A 16163-nucleotide genomic window follows, 5' to 3' on the forward strand; every position below is an offset into this window, starting at 1 on the left:
CAGCTGCCCCTCCCCCAAAGCCCCACCTGCGCCACCCTCCTCCAAGCTGCCCTCGGAGCTGTGGACCCCTCACACCCTGGCAGGGCCAGTCGCCCACGGCCCTCGCCGAGCTGGACGCCTGGCCACTCAGCTCCTCTCGCCCACAAGGTCTCCCCAGGCATCCCGTGCCTCGGAGTGGCCTCTCCAACGTACTACCTGGGGGTCCCACGTGTACACGTGCCACGTGCTCAACTCCGCTGCTGCCTGTCATCTGGAAACACCTGAGCTTCCCCTGGCCCCCCCGCCACGCCAGCCACCCGTCTGCTCCCGCGGCACGCACCCTGGGAGCACAGCCGTCTGTCCGCCACTTCCAACCCGCCCCCGAGCATCCAGAACAGAATTCGCGCCGACCACGGGCTCCGCCAATACCTGTTCGACGCTCGGTGCCGGCACCTGGCCCCTCATCCTGCAGTGCCTCCCCCTGAAGCCTCGGACCCGGGTCCTCCCCACACCCCGGCCCAGACCCCACCGTGGCCTCCCACGTGGCTTTGCCGCCTTTATGCTGCCACCAGAGGACCCTCCTGAAAGGTACCCTAAAGTCCCCAGAAGCTCCCAACGCCCCCTCCCCTCCAACCACGCGGAGGGAATCGGAACAGGGGCCTCCGCAGAGGCACGTGACGCCCCGCACAGCCAGCCCCAGGACAGCCCCAGCCCGCACCCGACCCGGACACAGCACGGTCTCCACAAAGAGCAGGTACTCACGGCACAAACGGGCCATCTGAGAGGCACGCGGTCACGGCACCTCTTACCTGATAGAACTCCCGCAGCCAGTTCTTCTGCAGGTTTTCTGGCTATAAATTAGGAAGAGAAAAAGAAGACACAGTCAGATCGTCGACACAGCCCCAAAGAGCCACGAGCAGACGCTGGTGTGGTGACCACCACCTCGCGGGCCTCACTGTGGGGCCCGTGCTGGGGGGGGGGGGGGCGTCCACATGGGGGACCTCCCACCCCCCAGGAGGGGGCCTGGCTCTCAGTCCCCAGGGACCAAACTCGCCAGGCGACAGGCAGGCCCCGCAGTGCCGGGCGTCCACCCTCAGCCCTGCTCTGTCCCCATGGGGGTCACGGGGAGGGACGGTCCACAGCCGGACCAGTGTCTGCCCAGGACGGCACAGCACCCCAGCAGCCCCCACCCTCAGTCAGCGAGCCCCCCGGACTCCGTCGTCTCCCCGGGGGGCAGCAGGGAGGACGCCGTCCCAAAAAAAGAACCCGGGGCGGGTCTGGGCGGCACGAGCACCAGGTGCACGGAAAGGCGCGTCGTGGGCCGTCGGGGACAGCCAGGCCCACCCGGCAGGCCCCCTGCGCACCCCCCGCGGCGGATGCAGAGGAGCCGGAGCCCCCAGGTGCTGCGGGAAACAGTCCAGCGGGTCCCTAAAGCGCGAATCAGAGTCTACACGTGATCCAGCAAAACGCAAACAGCCGTCACAGAGAAACGGGCACCGACACCGGGGCACCGGTCAGAGTCGCCAAAAGGTGGACAGGCCCAAATGCCCACGCGCGGATGAACGAATGAGCAAAACACCGCCCATCCACACAAATGATTGCGACTCGGCCTTAAACAGGAAGGAAGCTCGGCCACCCGCTACAGCACAGCGACCCTCAAAAACACGCGCCACGTGAGAGAACCCGGACACAAAAGGGAAGTAACACGTGACTCCACCTTCAGCACGGTCCGCGCAGACAGGAAGCGGACCGTGGCCAGGGGTGGGGGTGGCCGCTGCTGGGCGCGGGTTTCCCCATCACGGGGTGATGGACACGCTGTAACGTGGACCGCGGTGGTGGCCGCACGACTCGGTGAGTCCACGCACTCTCCCGCCGCCCGAACCGGCGACACCGCGAGCCCCGGGCTACGTGGCCAGAGCAAGGGGGGCCTCCCGGGACGGGGGCCCGGACACGCGGCCGGGCCCCAGCAGTCCTGCGGGCCCCCGGTCCCGGCACGGACGAAAGAGCCGCGGGCAGGCCGTCCACTGACGGGACGACGCGGCCACCTTCCAGCGCAAGTGCCCCCGGGCGTGGAGGAGGAGACCACGCGGCTGCACGACCCGAGGACCGGATCGTGGCCAGGACGCAGCTCCCGACGCCGCTCCTGAGGACAGAACACCAGCGTGCAGAGCGCGGCGTGCGAGCCAAGGGCCACCCTTCGGTTTCTTCACTTCTGATGCGCTCACGGTCACCACACGTCACTTCGTATTCGAGGGGTTTTTGAGTTTGCTTATTTACTTTGAGAGAGAGAGCAGGAGGGGCAGAGGAAGAGTCCCACGCAGGCTCTGTGTCGTCAGCACGAGCCTGACGCAGGGCTCGATCTCACGGTTCGCGAGTTTGTGACCCGAGCCGAGACCAAGAGTCGGACACTTAACCGACTGAGCCACCCAGGCGCCCCTACTTTCGTAACTTTTAACTTCGTGTTCAACACTTGACGCAGAGACCGTGACGGCTCTCGGACGCGGTGCCGCACGCTAACCACCGGCCGCTACAAGCCACCGTGAGAGGCGAACGGGGAAAACTCCGCGGAGGGTTCGACGGCGGCCCCCCGGGCGCCTCCTGCCGCAGCAGCTGCTACCGACGGGCCGGGCCGAGAGCGACGCTTCAAACACGCCTCGACGCGCACGCACACCCACAGCCACACACACCCACCCGCGCGCGGTGGCCCCAGGGCTGGACGGTGTGGCCCACGGGACGCTCCCACTGACACAGGGACCGGCACCGTCGGTGGAACCCTCCACGATTACAGACTTGCAACAGCCAAATTCACACTCGAAATGTGGTTCCTGTGGCTAAATCGCTGCATTTTTAACAGCACTTCATTTTACACCGCACGCGTAGCTGGTGACGTTCGCGGGCAGCACAGCTCCACGGAAGCTTCGAGGTCCCTGCTCTGAAGCAAACGTAATGCTGACACATACACATGATGAGGCGGCGCACGCAGAAAGGGAGGAACGTCTCACCCACCCCACCTGTGACGATCAGCACAGATACCCACGCTCAAGGAGTGTGACAGCACATTAAAGGCTCAGCCCTCACGACCAACCGCGTGGACTATCCCGCGAATGCACAGAAGGCTCCACCGGGAAAGCGGCCGAGGCAACTGGCCGCAGCAGCAGCTCAGAGAAATCGGCCGATTCTCGTCACGGGTAACGGGACAGCCGGGACCCCGGTCCAGCCGCAGCCACACGGCCTTGCAAGTCCCGCTCCGGGCATCACGCCGGCGTCTCCTGGACCCGCCAGGGAGCTGGAGCGGGCAGCAAACCGCCACCCCGGAGCCCAGACGGACAGGAGAACACTCGAGTCGCGGCACAGACCTGCTCTCCCGGAGAAGATGCTGGAACCAAAGCCTAGTACCGGGGCGCCAACGGTCAGCTGCGACCCGCGGGAAGCCGAGCGCGGACGAGTGTATGGAGAAGCCCTCGGGACCACGTCGAGGAGGCCCCACGCTGTGGTGGGTTCTCCCTCCAGGTAGCCCGGCACGTGCTCATGGTCTAGGTTGGAGAAGGATCCCTGGAGAAAGACCCCTCCTGGCGCCGGCCGGGGGACGGGGGGAGCAGCCTCAGTGAAATACACCCAGCGCCCTCTCCACGCCGAAAGCCTGCCACGCCGGGGAAGGGGGGTCACCCGGGCTAGGCCACCCCTGGAAAGGGCGCCTCCCCCCAACCTGCCTGCCTCCGGCCCCGAAGGAACGGGGGAGGGGTCACAGCGCAGGGACACAGGCGCAGCCACAGTCCGAGACGGGCTGCGGACCGCGGGGCGCTCCCCGCCCCCACGCCGTGCCAGCACAAGGCAGGGCTCCGGTGCAAGAGGGCGCGACACAGACCGCCTGTGAGCTGCCCTCAGGGAGCCCCCGGGACACAGGCGAGGACACCGGGGGACCACGAAGCCTCCGACGCCATGGCCGCGGCACGCCGTAAACACGGCCCAGGGCCACGTTAACAGAAGGCCTCACGCGACCTCAGCCCCTGGGACCCGACGCTTCAAGTCCAGCTCCCGGCAAAAAACTACCAGGCTAACAGGCGAGGGGAAAACAGTGCAAAGACGCAGAAAATGCGTCTGAGTCCCTCTCGGCTGGGAGTCCGATTCCGGAACGCCAGAAAGCAAGCGCAGGGCACACGGAGGGTGCTGATGGACAGCCTGGAGGGCACACGGGGACGGACGGCCACGCGAGCAGCGCGGCAGAAGCTCTAAGAACGCAAAGCACACGCTAAAATCAAACCCACTGTAACAACATGAAGAATGCCTCCGGCGGGCTCATCAACACACCGCACACGCAGAGGGAGCGAGCCGCGAGCTAGAAGACCCGTCAGCGGAAACTTCCAAAACATAACGCCGAGAAGAACACTGACAAAAGGACAGAACGTCCAGGAATCATGAGATGATCTCACATGACGGGGTTTCAGGAAGAGCCAGAAAAGAGAGTGGAAAACACCTGTGGGGTCCTAAGGACTGAATTTCTCAATGAAGGACAAACACCAGACACAGTCGCTCCCTCGCGGGGAGAGCACTCGGTGCCACACCCCCCAGAACGGCTACTCGCAGGCACACGGGATCCAACGTGCACCAAGCCAGGGACAGAGAGCATCTGGGAAGACGGAGGAAACGGGAACCCGGGCTGGATCATGGCGACCTTCCCGACAGCGACGCGAGCAAGCTGGCAGTCGTGTGGGAAGCTCCCCGCGGTGAGAGGGAGCACCAGCCACCCAGGACTCTGCGTCCAGCAAAACCATCTCTCAAAAGCCAAGTTGAAATAAAGGTGTTCTCACCTGGGAAAACTCATCACCAGGGGACAGGCCCTAAGAGTAACGTTTTAAAAAGTTCTCCAGGGAGAAGGAAAATTATACAGATTAGAAGAGTGGATTCGTTGGGGCACCTGGGTGGCTCAGTCGGTTGAGCGTCCGACTTCAGCTCAGGTCACGATCTCGCGGTCCGTGAGCTTGAGCCCTGCGTCGGGCTCTGTGCTGGTGGCTCGGGGCCTGGAGCCTGCTTCGGATTCTGTGTCTCCCTCTCTCTCTGCCCCTCCCCTGCTCTGTTGGGCTCTGTCTCTCTCTCCAAAATAAATAAACATTAAAAAAATTTTAAAAAGAAAAGAGTGGATTCACATGAAGAAAGACAAAGAAGAAATAAATGAAACTTCTTCGATAAAAGTCTGCAACCATTAATGTCAAGTTAACAGACCAGGAAGTGCCTGCATGCGCCCCACCCCTGTCCTCCCCCAGAACCCCTCCCCGGGGAGTCTGGGCGCCCGTGGAAATGATAAGATGTCACTCCCCTGGTCAGGGGACACCAGTGGCAAAGGTGGAAGGATTCTGCAGGTATAATTAAACCCCAAGATTAGTTGATCTTAAGTTCATCAGAAGGGGCGTTATCCTGGGTGGGTCTGCCCTTATCAGATGTCAGCTGGGCAATTTTCCAAGAGGCTCTAAAGGTCGGGGAGGGGAGGCGGAGCACTGGCTCTCTGCGGCCCGCCCTCACCTCTGCCGCAGCAAGGTGCTGACGTGGGCCAAACCCGGGGCGGCACACTTCCCTCCAGATGAGGGCGGGGGGGGCCCCCGTTCAGCTGTGCCCGGATGCCCACCCCCCAGAACCGAGAGGCGGGGCCACTGTGGAAGCCTGCACTTGTGCTGCTGTCACACGGGCGGAAAACTGACACACGTCCTCCGTGTTACGAACACGGGCGGGTTGCGTACAACGGAACAGTTGGTGTCACACTAAACACTTCGCCCATTCAGATTTTACTGGGAAATAAGGTCTCTGGGGAGGACTCCGATCCCACTGCGGGAGGAGCCTTGACCACGAGAGCAGCCACGTAGCCTGACGTCCCGCCCTCCCTCTGGTGCCTGCCTTTCTCAACTACGCGTTTCACGTTTGGGTGCAGACAGCCATCAACACTGCCTTAATTTACTGGTTTTCTGGTGGGTTTTTGTTTACTTTTTCATTCAACAACAAACATGGTTTACATCATCTTCTCACGTGACTTCAGCTTATGACATAATTCTGTATTTTGGCTTTTTGAGTTACATGTTTTCTTTATTCTTTCTTGTTCTGTAGCAACAGAGTTGAGTGTGACAGAAGCATGTGTTAGAAATGACACACAGCACACGCACTCACACCCTGGAGCCGGTCCCTGTCTTGTGGGGAAACACTCGCCCCACCCCCACCCCCACCCCCCGAGGTCAGGAACGGGGCAAAGACACCGTCATTTCCGTAACACCTAGACCAACGCCAAAGAGATTAAGGAATAAGACGAAAGAGAGAGAACAACCAGGAGGGTACAGGTGAGAGGACAGCATGTGCAAAGGACCAGGGTCGGCGATGAAACTAAGACAAACGTAAAAGCATTGAGGAAAAAGTAGCAGGATGTAAAAGTGAGATACAAAATCAACAGCTGTCCTAAACACAAACGCTGGTCACAAGATGAGCTGGGGAGGAAACCCCATCACAACTGCAACACCAAACAAAGACGACACTTAGGGACCAACGTTTAGCTGTGAAAACTCTGTGCACGAAAAGCAGCAGGACGCTCCTGGCGGAGGCGACGCCAGACTGGAGGCCACGGGACGACGCCCTCACCTCCCCCCACCCCGGGGAGGCTGGCCCAGCGCCATCCCGCACCCCTGGGCGAGGCCCCGCGGCCCCACTGGGCAAGCGGACTCCAAAGCTCACGGAAAACACACTATGACTCAAAGTCTGCCCGCCACTGCTGAACAGAGCCACACGCTCGCCCACAACGAACGTCGAAAGGCAGACGTGCGAGGGCTCGGCTGCCCGACGCCGAAGAACCGGACGGCAAAGCAAAACGACAACAGGTCTGATGGAGAAATGACCAAAAGACGCCAAGGGGGCCGACACGAGTGAGAGGCTCACCTCTGCGGACGAGAGCCGGGCAGCGGCTGGGCGGGGGCGCTCGTCCCCGCGTCCTGGCCCACGGCTGCGGCCCAACCCGCGGCACACCCACGCAGAGCCCCCCGACAGCACCGCTCCCCACAGGCAGGCGTGTCGGCCACCGCGGCGGCCGGAGAGAGCAGGGCAGGAGGCCCAGGGAGCCAGACGGGCCATGCCCCCCGCCCCCGCCGGAGCACATGCCGCAGAAAAGCGGCAATGAGGGCGGCCAAAGCCCTTGGAGGCGACAGGGCCCGTGACTGCAGGCCCCACGCAGACCCCCTTGTACCGGGGCCACGTGAGCCCAGCCAGAGCCTCGTGCGCTCGATGAGAACCTGCCCCCCACCACTCCCCTGCAGCTCGCCCGGTGCCCCAGGGGGCGGCCTGGCCTCTAGCCTAACGCTCCTCTGTCCCCCTCTCCCTCCCACCTGCGGGAGCCGCCCCCACCTGACCCCGCAGTGGCTGCCTAAGCGGAAGACGGGACAGGGACCCCTCCCTCCCTCTCTCTGTCTCTCTGTCTCTGTCTCTCTCTGTGTCTGCCTTCACTGCCTGGCCCTTGTAGGCAGCGAACACAGCAAACGCTCACGAACACACTAACTACAGGTGTGAAGTTAAGACCTGTAGAAGCATCTGGGGGCGCCTGGGTGGCTCAGTCGGTTGAGCGTCCGACTTCGGCTTAGGTCATGCTCTTGTGGTTCACGAGTTCAAGCCCCACGTCCGGCTCTGTGCTGACAGCTCAGAGCCTGGAGCCTGCTTCAGATTCTGTGTGTTTCTCTCTCTGCCCCTCCCCCTGCTTGCGCTCAGTCCCTCTCTCTCTCTCTCTCAAAAATAAATAAAAATATTTAAAAAAATTAAAAAAAAAAAAAGACCTGTAGAAGCATCTGGAAAGAGGACTTTCTCAGGAAGGAAGCCAAGGTCTGGGCCGCAAGGGGAAAGAAAGTGCCGGAAGCAGGAGCTGCTGTCACAGGAGGGAGCCCCCACCCACGGTGAGGCCTGAGGAGGACGGGAACAGTCCCTTGCCGTGCTCACCTCTGGTGGGAAGGGGGGGCCATGGGGACAGGCCTTCCAGGGGGAACCCACCCCATTGTGACTCCCACCCCCACATGCCGAACCCCGTCCGGGTGGTGGCGTCCACGCAGCCGCTGGCTCGTGTGGCCCGGGCACAGCTCTGTCAGGAGGAGGGGCTGCAGGCTGGGCTCAGGGCTGCAAGCCGCCACGGCCCGAGTCCTGCGGGCCGCATCCCGACAGGCTAGCACGAAGCCGGCCCGCGGGGGCGACGGGCCCCGTGTTCGCACATATGCCAGCCCAGAAACTCCGCTTTCTCAAATACGTCCTTAAAACTTTCAAATACGAGTCATTTAAAACAATCGAGAGCCAGGGGCTCCCTAAGCCTGTGTGCAGAGCGGGCCAAGGCCTCCGGTCCGCGCCACCGATGTCCCGGGAAATCCCACCCCCCGCCAGACGCCTATCCCTGCGGAGGAAAACCGTTTCCTTTCACGAGAAAGGAAGTCTTGCCTGCACATTCAGAAATACTGAGGCTAAAAATAGTTTTGTGAAAGGAAGTGAAGGTGGGCCTTCCACCAGGAGAACGCGCACGGAGCGGTGCAGGGCGGTCAGGGCCTCACTGCGGAGGAGCAGGGACAGGGCCGCCCGCATCGCTCCTCCCCTCGGCCACCACTCCTTTTGCGGCAGCCGCCACGGCAAGAGCATCCAAAGTGGGAATGAAAACCGCAAGAGATCCTCCCATGGACGACGGCTCAGAAATGCGCCCTCTTCAATTACGCGTGAGGCAGGATTGTGCTCAGCATCTGGCAAAGACATGCTCAGAACCCGTCGCCACTGGGAACAAAGCCTGGGCGAACCTGACCACGAACGAACATTTTCTCCTCAAGGGTGCCTGGGGACAAAATACACTTACGATGACAATGTACTGTCACTGAGGACTGACTTCTGAAAAACTAAGGTTTAATCTGGAATAATGGCCTATAAAAACGGAAATGACCCACCCCATGGACACCTTCCACCCAGGCCAGCCATCCATCGGGGCTGAGACCATTTCTCAGCAGAGACCTGCCCAGCCGGGCCCGCCTGCCAGATGCACAACCAGAGAGGGCGAGCGCTGGACCGCGGGCACCCTAGCGACAGGTGGGAACGTGCCCGGTCCCGGAGCCGCACAGCCGCCCTGCCTACCCGCCCACGGACAGGCCTCCCCTGGGCCCCCGGTACTGCTCTTTCCATCAGGACTCTGCTCAGAATCCCCCATGGACAGGTGGGTGGCTGCTGCGGAGGGTGGGGCCCTCACCCCCACGGTCGGGACCCTGGGGCGTCACGGGCAGACAACTGAGACACCGAGGCCCCGCCGTCCGGTCCCGTCCAACCTCCGCAACGGCCAGCAGCCCACATGCCACCGCGTTCACACGGCTTCTCCGGGTTTGCAAAAGACCGTGAGCACGGCCCGTGTAATGTCACACCTGAGAGGCTGAACCCAAACCCCCTCAGACCGCAGAGCGGGCATGGGGGGCTGGGCAGGGGTGAGGGGGTCATGCAGGGCACCCCCAGGTGCACAGGTGACGAAATCTGAACTCCAGCTCTAAGCGCGCGCCTGGGCTTGGGAACACAGATGCGCGGCAGCAGCAAAGTCCAGAACGCAGGCAGGCGGTGGGCTGCGGGAGAGGAGACCGCGCGCGGGGAGGGCCCAGAGAAGGGCGTCACGGCCTCCGTCGGGCACAGGCCGTTCTCGGGCCGATGCTCAAGGAGGCCGCTTCTCAAAGGCGAGTGCCGGGAGACCCGGCAGGGGAGGCCCAAAGCACCGCGGGCAGCCTCCGGTGCCGCCCGGGTCCCACGCCCCGCGCCCCGTCGCCGCCCCCGCGAGACTGTGCGGTCGGTCGGGCAGCTTCCAAACTCCCACGTGCCAGGGTGCAGACTCGGGACCCACCGTGCCCTACGTCCCCCACGAGGAGGCGCACCCACAGCCCGACGGAGAGCCCAGCGTCGCCATGTCCTCCGTGGAGGGCACCTGCCTGCCTCTGCCGGGGAGGCCCAGAGGCAGTAAGTGAGGGCAGAAATGCAGCTTCTTCCCATGGAGGGTCACCCTCTGGGGCCCCGAAGGGGAACACAGACCGGCCAGAGCACACCAAGGCCAGCCTCTGGGAGCACTTTCCTCTACCCGTTTCCCAAGTGACACGCTCAATTCCGATTCCCCAAGTATCCACACACAAGAGTGGGACGTGGGTTTCAGAGACACGTGGCTCATCCCCGGCTGTGATCCCACAGAAGGACGGGGTCGCCCAGGGCTGTGAGGGGGTGAGCCTAAGCCGCCGTGACCCACGGAGCTGCCTTCCCCAACCCGCAGCGCGGGGCCTCTGGCTCATGCGACTGCAGAGAGGGGTCCCCGGGGACCTCAGCTACGGTGGAGGAAGGCAGCACCCGGGGGGGAAGAAATCACAGAAATGTAGAGTCTGGAGGGAAAAGCAGTGTGGTGTCTGAAGAACGAGAACACAGCCCGAGGTCCATGAAAACACGACAGAGGGGGGGCGCCTGTCGGTTAAGCGCCGACTTCGGCTCAGGTCATGATCTCGCGGTCCGTGAGTTCGAGCCCCGCGTCAGGCTCTGGGCTGATGGCTCAGAGCCTGGAGCCTGCTTCTGATTCTGTGTCCCCCTCTCTCTCTGCCCCTTCCCCACTCGTGTGCTCCCTCCCTCTCTGTCTCTCTCTCCCTCTCTCACAAATAAACATTAAAAATAATAATAAAAAAGAAGACGTGACAGGGAGAACTGGCCCCGCGCAGCTCAGGGCCACGTGCCCAGGCCAGCGCCCACCCCGACCACACGGAGGGGTCACAGGCTGAGTTTCAAGCACAACTGCAGGTGACAATAAAGCAAATCAAATGAAAAGCTGGCTCTTAAACAGATTAATACAATCGATGAGCCGCTAGGCGGGTGAATCAGGAAGAAAAGGACACAGGCGACCAGCATCAGAAATCGAAGGCGACCAATGCAGACGTTCAAAGAACAATGAGCACACAGGAACGTTTGAACGTTATGTCAACGGGCTGAACGACTCGGGTGAAGGGAACAAATGCCTCACAAAGTGGAAGGACCCACAGTGAAACAGAAACTTCTCCATTAAAGAAACGGGGTTTGCACCAAAAACCTTCCTATGGAACAGTGACGGGTTCTCCGGTGAGTCCCATCAACCGCCCCACCAACCTCACACGGCTCCTTCCCGTTTGTTCTACAAAGCCAGCGCGGCACCGATGGCAAACCCTGGCAAAGGTGTTCGAAGGCACGGCGCAGAAAGAACCACAGCCCCGCGTGTGCACGTGTATGAGCGTGCCCACAGGCCACGTGCAGAAATACGTAAGGGAAAACCCAGCGTGACCGAGTGAGTTTGGCCCAGGGATGCCACTCCGGTCTGGCACAGTTGAAACCGGTGGAACTCCCAAATTTACAGACTAAAGGGAAAACTACAGGATCATTTCCACAGAGGCAGAACACGCATTTGACAGCTTTCCACAGCCTCGGCACACCCCCTCCCCCACGGCACCCGGCGCCTCCTCCCGTGGCACCCGGCACCCCCCCGCCCCGTGGCGCCTGCCACCCCCGGCCCGTGGCACCCGGCACCCCCCCGCCCCGTGGCGCCTGCCACCCCCGGCCCGTGGCACCCGGCACCCCCCCGCCCCGTGGCGCCTGCCACCCCCGCCCCGTGGCACCCGGCACCCCCCCGCCCCGTGGCGCCTGCCACCCCCGCCCCGTGGCACCTGGCACCCCCCCGCCCCGTGGCGCCTGCCACCCCCGCCCCGTGGCACCTGCCACCCCCCGCATTCCACCGTGAGAGGAGCACCCGCACTCGCCCCCGGCCGGGCACGGAAGCAGAGAAGACAACGTGCAGCGGGCTGTGTCTGCAGGTGCTGACCGCGGACACACGGACAGAGGGGCCCTGAGGACTCGGCCAGCGCGGCCAGCGGCTACAAGATCAATCCACGAGATCTGGTGCGCGTGTCTTTGCCACAGCAGATAACTGGAAAGTGAAACATTCGGAAATACTGTTGACGGTAAACTGCCGCAAAAACCACAAATTATGTAGGAATACGTTTAATGAAAGACACACAAGACCTCTGGGCTGACAACCGCAAGAGATGCTGAGAGAAACGAAGACCCGAGTAGAAGAAGAGGCCTGCCATCCTCATAAGCCCCAGGCTCCGCACCGCAAGACGTCAGCGCCCCCACGCTCGCGACGGATCTGGGCGGCCCCCGCCGTAGTTCCAGCCGCTTCTGCGAAACCGACAAACTGTCTCTGACGCACATGTGCAAATGCAAAGGGCTGAGAACGCCCAAAGCAATCCGCGGAAGGACGGACAACGGAGCCGGGGGGGCTCCCACGGACGCCCAGCCTCACCATGAAGCTGTCGTGACCAGGACAGGTGGTCCTGGAGTCACATTCAACGAGCAGATCGATACAACAGAACAGTCAGAAAGAGACACACACGGACTGATTTTCAACCAAGGCGCCAAAGCAACCCACCGGGGAAGACAAACTTATCCACCCACGGCGGTGAGCTAGCCGGCGCCCGTGGGGAAAGGCACACCTCCACCGTACCGACTCACACACAAAAATTAACTCGAGATGAAAACCCTAGGTGTATGTGGATCCTGAGAAACTTAACAGAAACCCATGGGGGAGGGGAAGGAAGAAAAAACAAAAGAGGTTAGACTGGGAGAGAGCCAAAGCATCAGGAGACTCTTAAAAACTGAGAACAAACCGAGGGCTGATGGGGGGGTGGGAGGGAGGGGAGGGGGGGTGATGGGTATTGAGGAGGGCATCTTTGGGGATGAGCACTGGGTGTTGTATGGAAACCAATCTGACAATAAATTTCATATATTGAAAAAAAAAAAAGAAAGAAAACCCTAAGCATAAAAGATAAAACCACACAGCTAAAGAAAGCAACAGGAATGGGGCGCCTGGGTGGCTCAGTCGGTGAAGCGTCCGACTTCGGCTCAGGGCGTGATCTCACGGTCTGCGAGTTTGAGCCCTGCGTCGGGCTCTGCGTTGGCAGCTCAGAGCCCGGAACCTGCTTCAGATTCTGTGTCTCCCTCTCTCTGCCCCTCCCCTGCTCACATTCTGCCTCTCTCTCTCTCAAAAAGAAACATTAAAAAAAAAAAAAAAAAAAGGCAACGGGAAGAATGTCTTCCCAGCTCGGCGGCCGGCAGACTTCCTAGGGTAGAGGGAGCAACAATCGTGAAAAATCCTGATTAGGAACCGCTGGTCACCGAGGTCACCATCAAGAAAACGAGCAGGCGAGCCACAGTCTGGGAGACAGAAGCGCACAACAGGTGTGTGACAGAGGACGGGCATCTGGATACGAAAGGAACTCCTCCAAATCAGTAACGAAAACAATTCAGTCAGAAACAGGCAAAGGACGGGACCAGAGAACTTCACCGAAAACCAACCAACCAACCAACCAACCAACAAAACGGACACACGGACGGCCAACAAGCGCCCGACACGGGCTCCAGGTCACGACCACCCCAGCGAGCCTGAGGTGCCGAGAGCCGCCAGGGCCCACACCGCTGGCGGCACGCGAAACGGCACGTTCGCTCCAGGAGAAGTTCCACGGCGACACGGCGGTTCCACTCCCAGGTGCCAGGACCTGAGAGGAACGAAGCGTGCACCCAAAACACGCGTACGGGGAAGTTCACAGAGTCTGCTCGTGATGAGCAAGACGTGACAAACGAGCAGCCCCGTGAGCGTCAGCAGGAGGACAGCCGGACAGCCTGCAGCGCGGCCGGAAGCCGTGCGAGGAACGCTGCCCGCGACACGAGGGCGCAAGCTCGGCGCAGGCAACGACGGGACGCTGTGTCCAAACCACGTGCAGGAGGCCGAGGAGACGGGGCGCAGCCCGCGTGCGGCCCGCTGGCGGGACGTCCCGGGACAGGCTAAACGGGGCCGGAGGGAAACGGGGGCCCGGCTCCCTGGCGGGGAAGGGCGGGGGAACCTTCTGGGATGACAGCTGTGCTCTACGTCTTGATAAAGGTTTGGGTTGGCCGAGACCCAGCAAATGTGTGTTTAAACGCGTACTCTTCGCTGCATGTAAATGTTACGTCAAAAGAAAATCCAAACCGATACTGAACCCTAGCTAATGACACTCCTACTCGAGTATTTGGGAACGAGTATACTGACGTCCGCAATTTCCTCTGAAACACATAAAAGGACAGAATGACTCATGGATGAAAAGACAGATCAGTAGGTCATAAAACAAGGACAGGAACATGTTAATGACAGAACCAGCTGGTCGATACGTCAGTGTTAATGGCAAAGTCCTTTCAACTTTATTAGATGCTGGGAATCTTACGATAAATGTTGTGAAAGAGTTTAAAAATAAAAGATAAAAGGCTGAACTGGACAGTCTGTGAGGCCCTTTCCATGACTCTCACCACAAAGAACGGCCGGCTCCAGGGGGCCACAGATGTTTGCTTTGCTTTTCCTCGGACGGAATCGACTACAGGCCGCCAGACCCTTGCTCTCACACAGAGGCACAGCCCCTAAACCTCAGCGAAAGCTGATCCGGCCCAACCCCAGGGGCTGCAAGTGAGGCCCGGCAGCAGGAGAGTGTGGCCACAGGGTAGGGCCTCTCCGGGCAGGGGCAGTGGGAGCTGCCCTCTGTCACCCCTGGACGGCTGCAGGCCAACGAGGGAGACCAAGAGTCAGGAGCCACAGAGAATCAGGGTCATGAAACGGCAAAGCCCAAAACATCCTTTCTCCGACAATCAGACATGCTAATTCTGAGTCTCGGGAGGGTTTTGTTTTTTCTTTAACCTTAAAACTCAAGTTCAAAATAACTTAAGTCTAAAAATAGGGCCCCTGTAAAATAAACACGTGCAAAATCCTTCTCGCTGGCAACCATAATGGAGCCACGCCCTGGGCAGCGCTGAGTGTCACATGCCCCCCCCCCCGCCCCCCCCCAGGGTCCCTGTGCTGCAGGAGACGGACAGGGCTGGAGGCTGGGGACGCGCGCAAGGTCCCCCAGCCTCGGGCAAGGCTGGTTCACAGCCAGAACCACCGCCAAAGCCCTGTGCTCTCCAGCTGGGCTCCACAGGCTGCATCGGGAGGCAGGCCCTGGCTGGTAAGCGGACCGCGACAGACAGCATTCCCTGGGGAACAAACTCACCCTTCCCCATGTGCCGGGCACACTGCCAGCCTTGACCCACTCTAGTCCTCGACTCGGTGAGTCAGGGGCCCGGAACCCTCGCCCTCCTGTTGGCCTCCAGCCAGGCTCGGGGGACAAGACGGAGTCCCCATCTGCGGCCCAGGATACCCAGAGAACCCGAGGTGTGGCAATTGATGGACGGACAGGCAGCCTTTGACCGTGTTTTGGGCCAGGAGGGAGGCACACGGGCCTGCAGAGTGGGTGCCCTGGGTGGGGTGAACCAATCACCGTGAGCCCTGGGGCTGCCCACAGACCAGCTCTGGGCCACCCGTGGCCTCAGCCAACTTGACCCCAGGCTGGAGGCTGGAGGTATGAACATAGGGTTTGTAGGACATGGGGTCACCACACCTGGCCCGTGGAGCACAGGGCCACTGGTACCTATGCGTGTAGGCCATGGGGCCAGTGACATCTGACCTATAGGTCATGGGGTCAGTGACACCTGACCTGCAGGCCTTGGGGACACAGACACCTGACTTGTAGGCCGTGGGGCCATGGGGTTACTGACACCTGTCCAGCCAGGCTGTCCCAGTGCATGAGCTGGTGGGGGACAGGGGACGGATGCAGATAGACACCACCCAGGCGCTCCAGAGAGCCCTGGGGGAGAAGCTCAGTCAGAGCTGGAGGAGGCAGGACAGGGCCTGGGCAGGTGAGGCTGTCATCAGGGACAACGGGGGTGCAGAGGAGGGGCCAAATGAGGACTGAGGGGTGTCGATATTCTCCAAAAGCCTAAAACACACATTTTTACAAATCTTATCAGATATCCAAAGCAAAACTAAAAAACATGTTCCTGCAAAGAAATTATAAGTGAACTCAGAAAACATGTGCTTTTCCAAGTTACTATTTTTTTAGATTTTTTTTAAAGGTTTATTTTTGAGACAGAGAAAGAGCGTAATTGGGGGAGGGGCAGAGAGACAGGGAGACACAGAATCCGAAGCGGGATCCATGTCCTGAGCCATCAGTACAGAGCCTGACGCAGGGCTCGAACCCACGGACCGTGACATCACGACCTGAGCCGAAGCTGGATGCTTAGCCGACGGAGCCACCCGGGCGCCCCCC

General features: G+C 60.9%; 1 protein-coding gene across 3 annotated transcripts in view; it reads right to left on the minus strand.

Annotated features, from left to right (window-relative positions):
• The window catches only part of INPP5A (inositol polyphosphate-5-phosphatase A), a 171451-nt gene that overhangs the window by 129161 nt on the left and 26127 nt on the right, over positions 1 to 16163 (minus strand). For all 3 annotated transcript variants that reach the window (XM_078435033.2, XM_078435034.2, XM_078435032.2), the window contains exon 2: positions 789 to 830. In XM_078435033.2, coding sequence (XP_078291159.1) covers positions 789 to 830 — 42 coding nt within the window. The remainder of the gene's footprint in view (positions 1 to 788; positions 831 to 16163) is intronic.

The sequence above is a fragment of the Panthera onca genome, chromosome D2, assembly GCF_046562875.1.
Source record: "Panthera onca isolate mPanOnc1 chromosome D2, mPanOnc1 haplotype 2, whole genome shotgun sequence".
In the NCBI taxonomy this organism is placed as follows: domain Eukaryota; kingdom Metazoa; phylum Chordata; class Mammalia; order Carnivora; family Felidae; genus Panthera; species Panthera onca.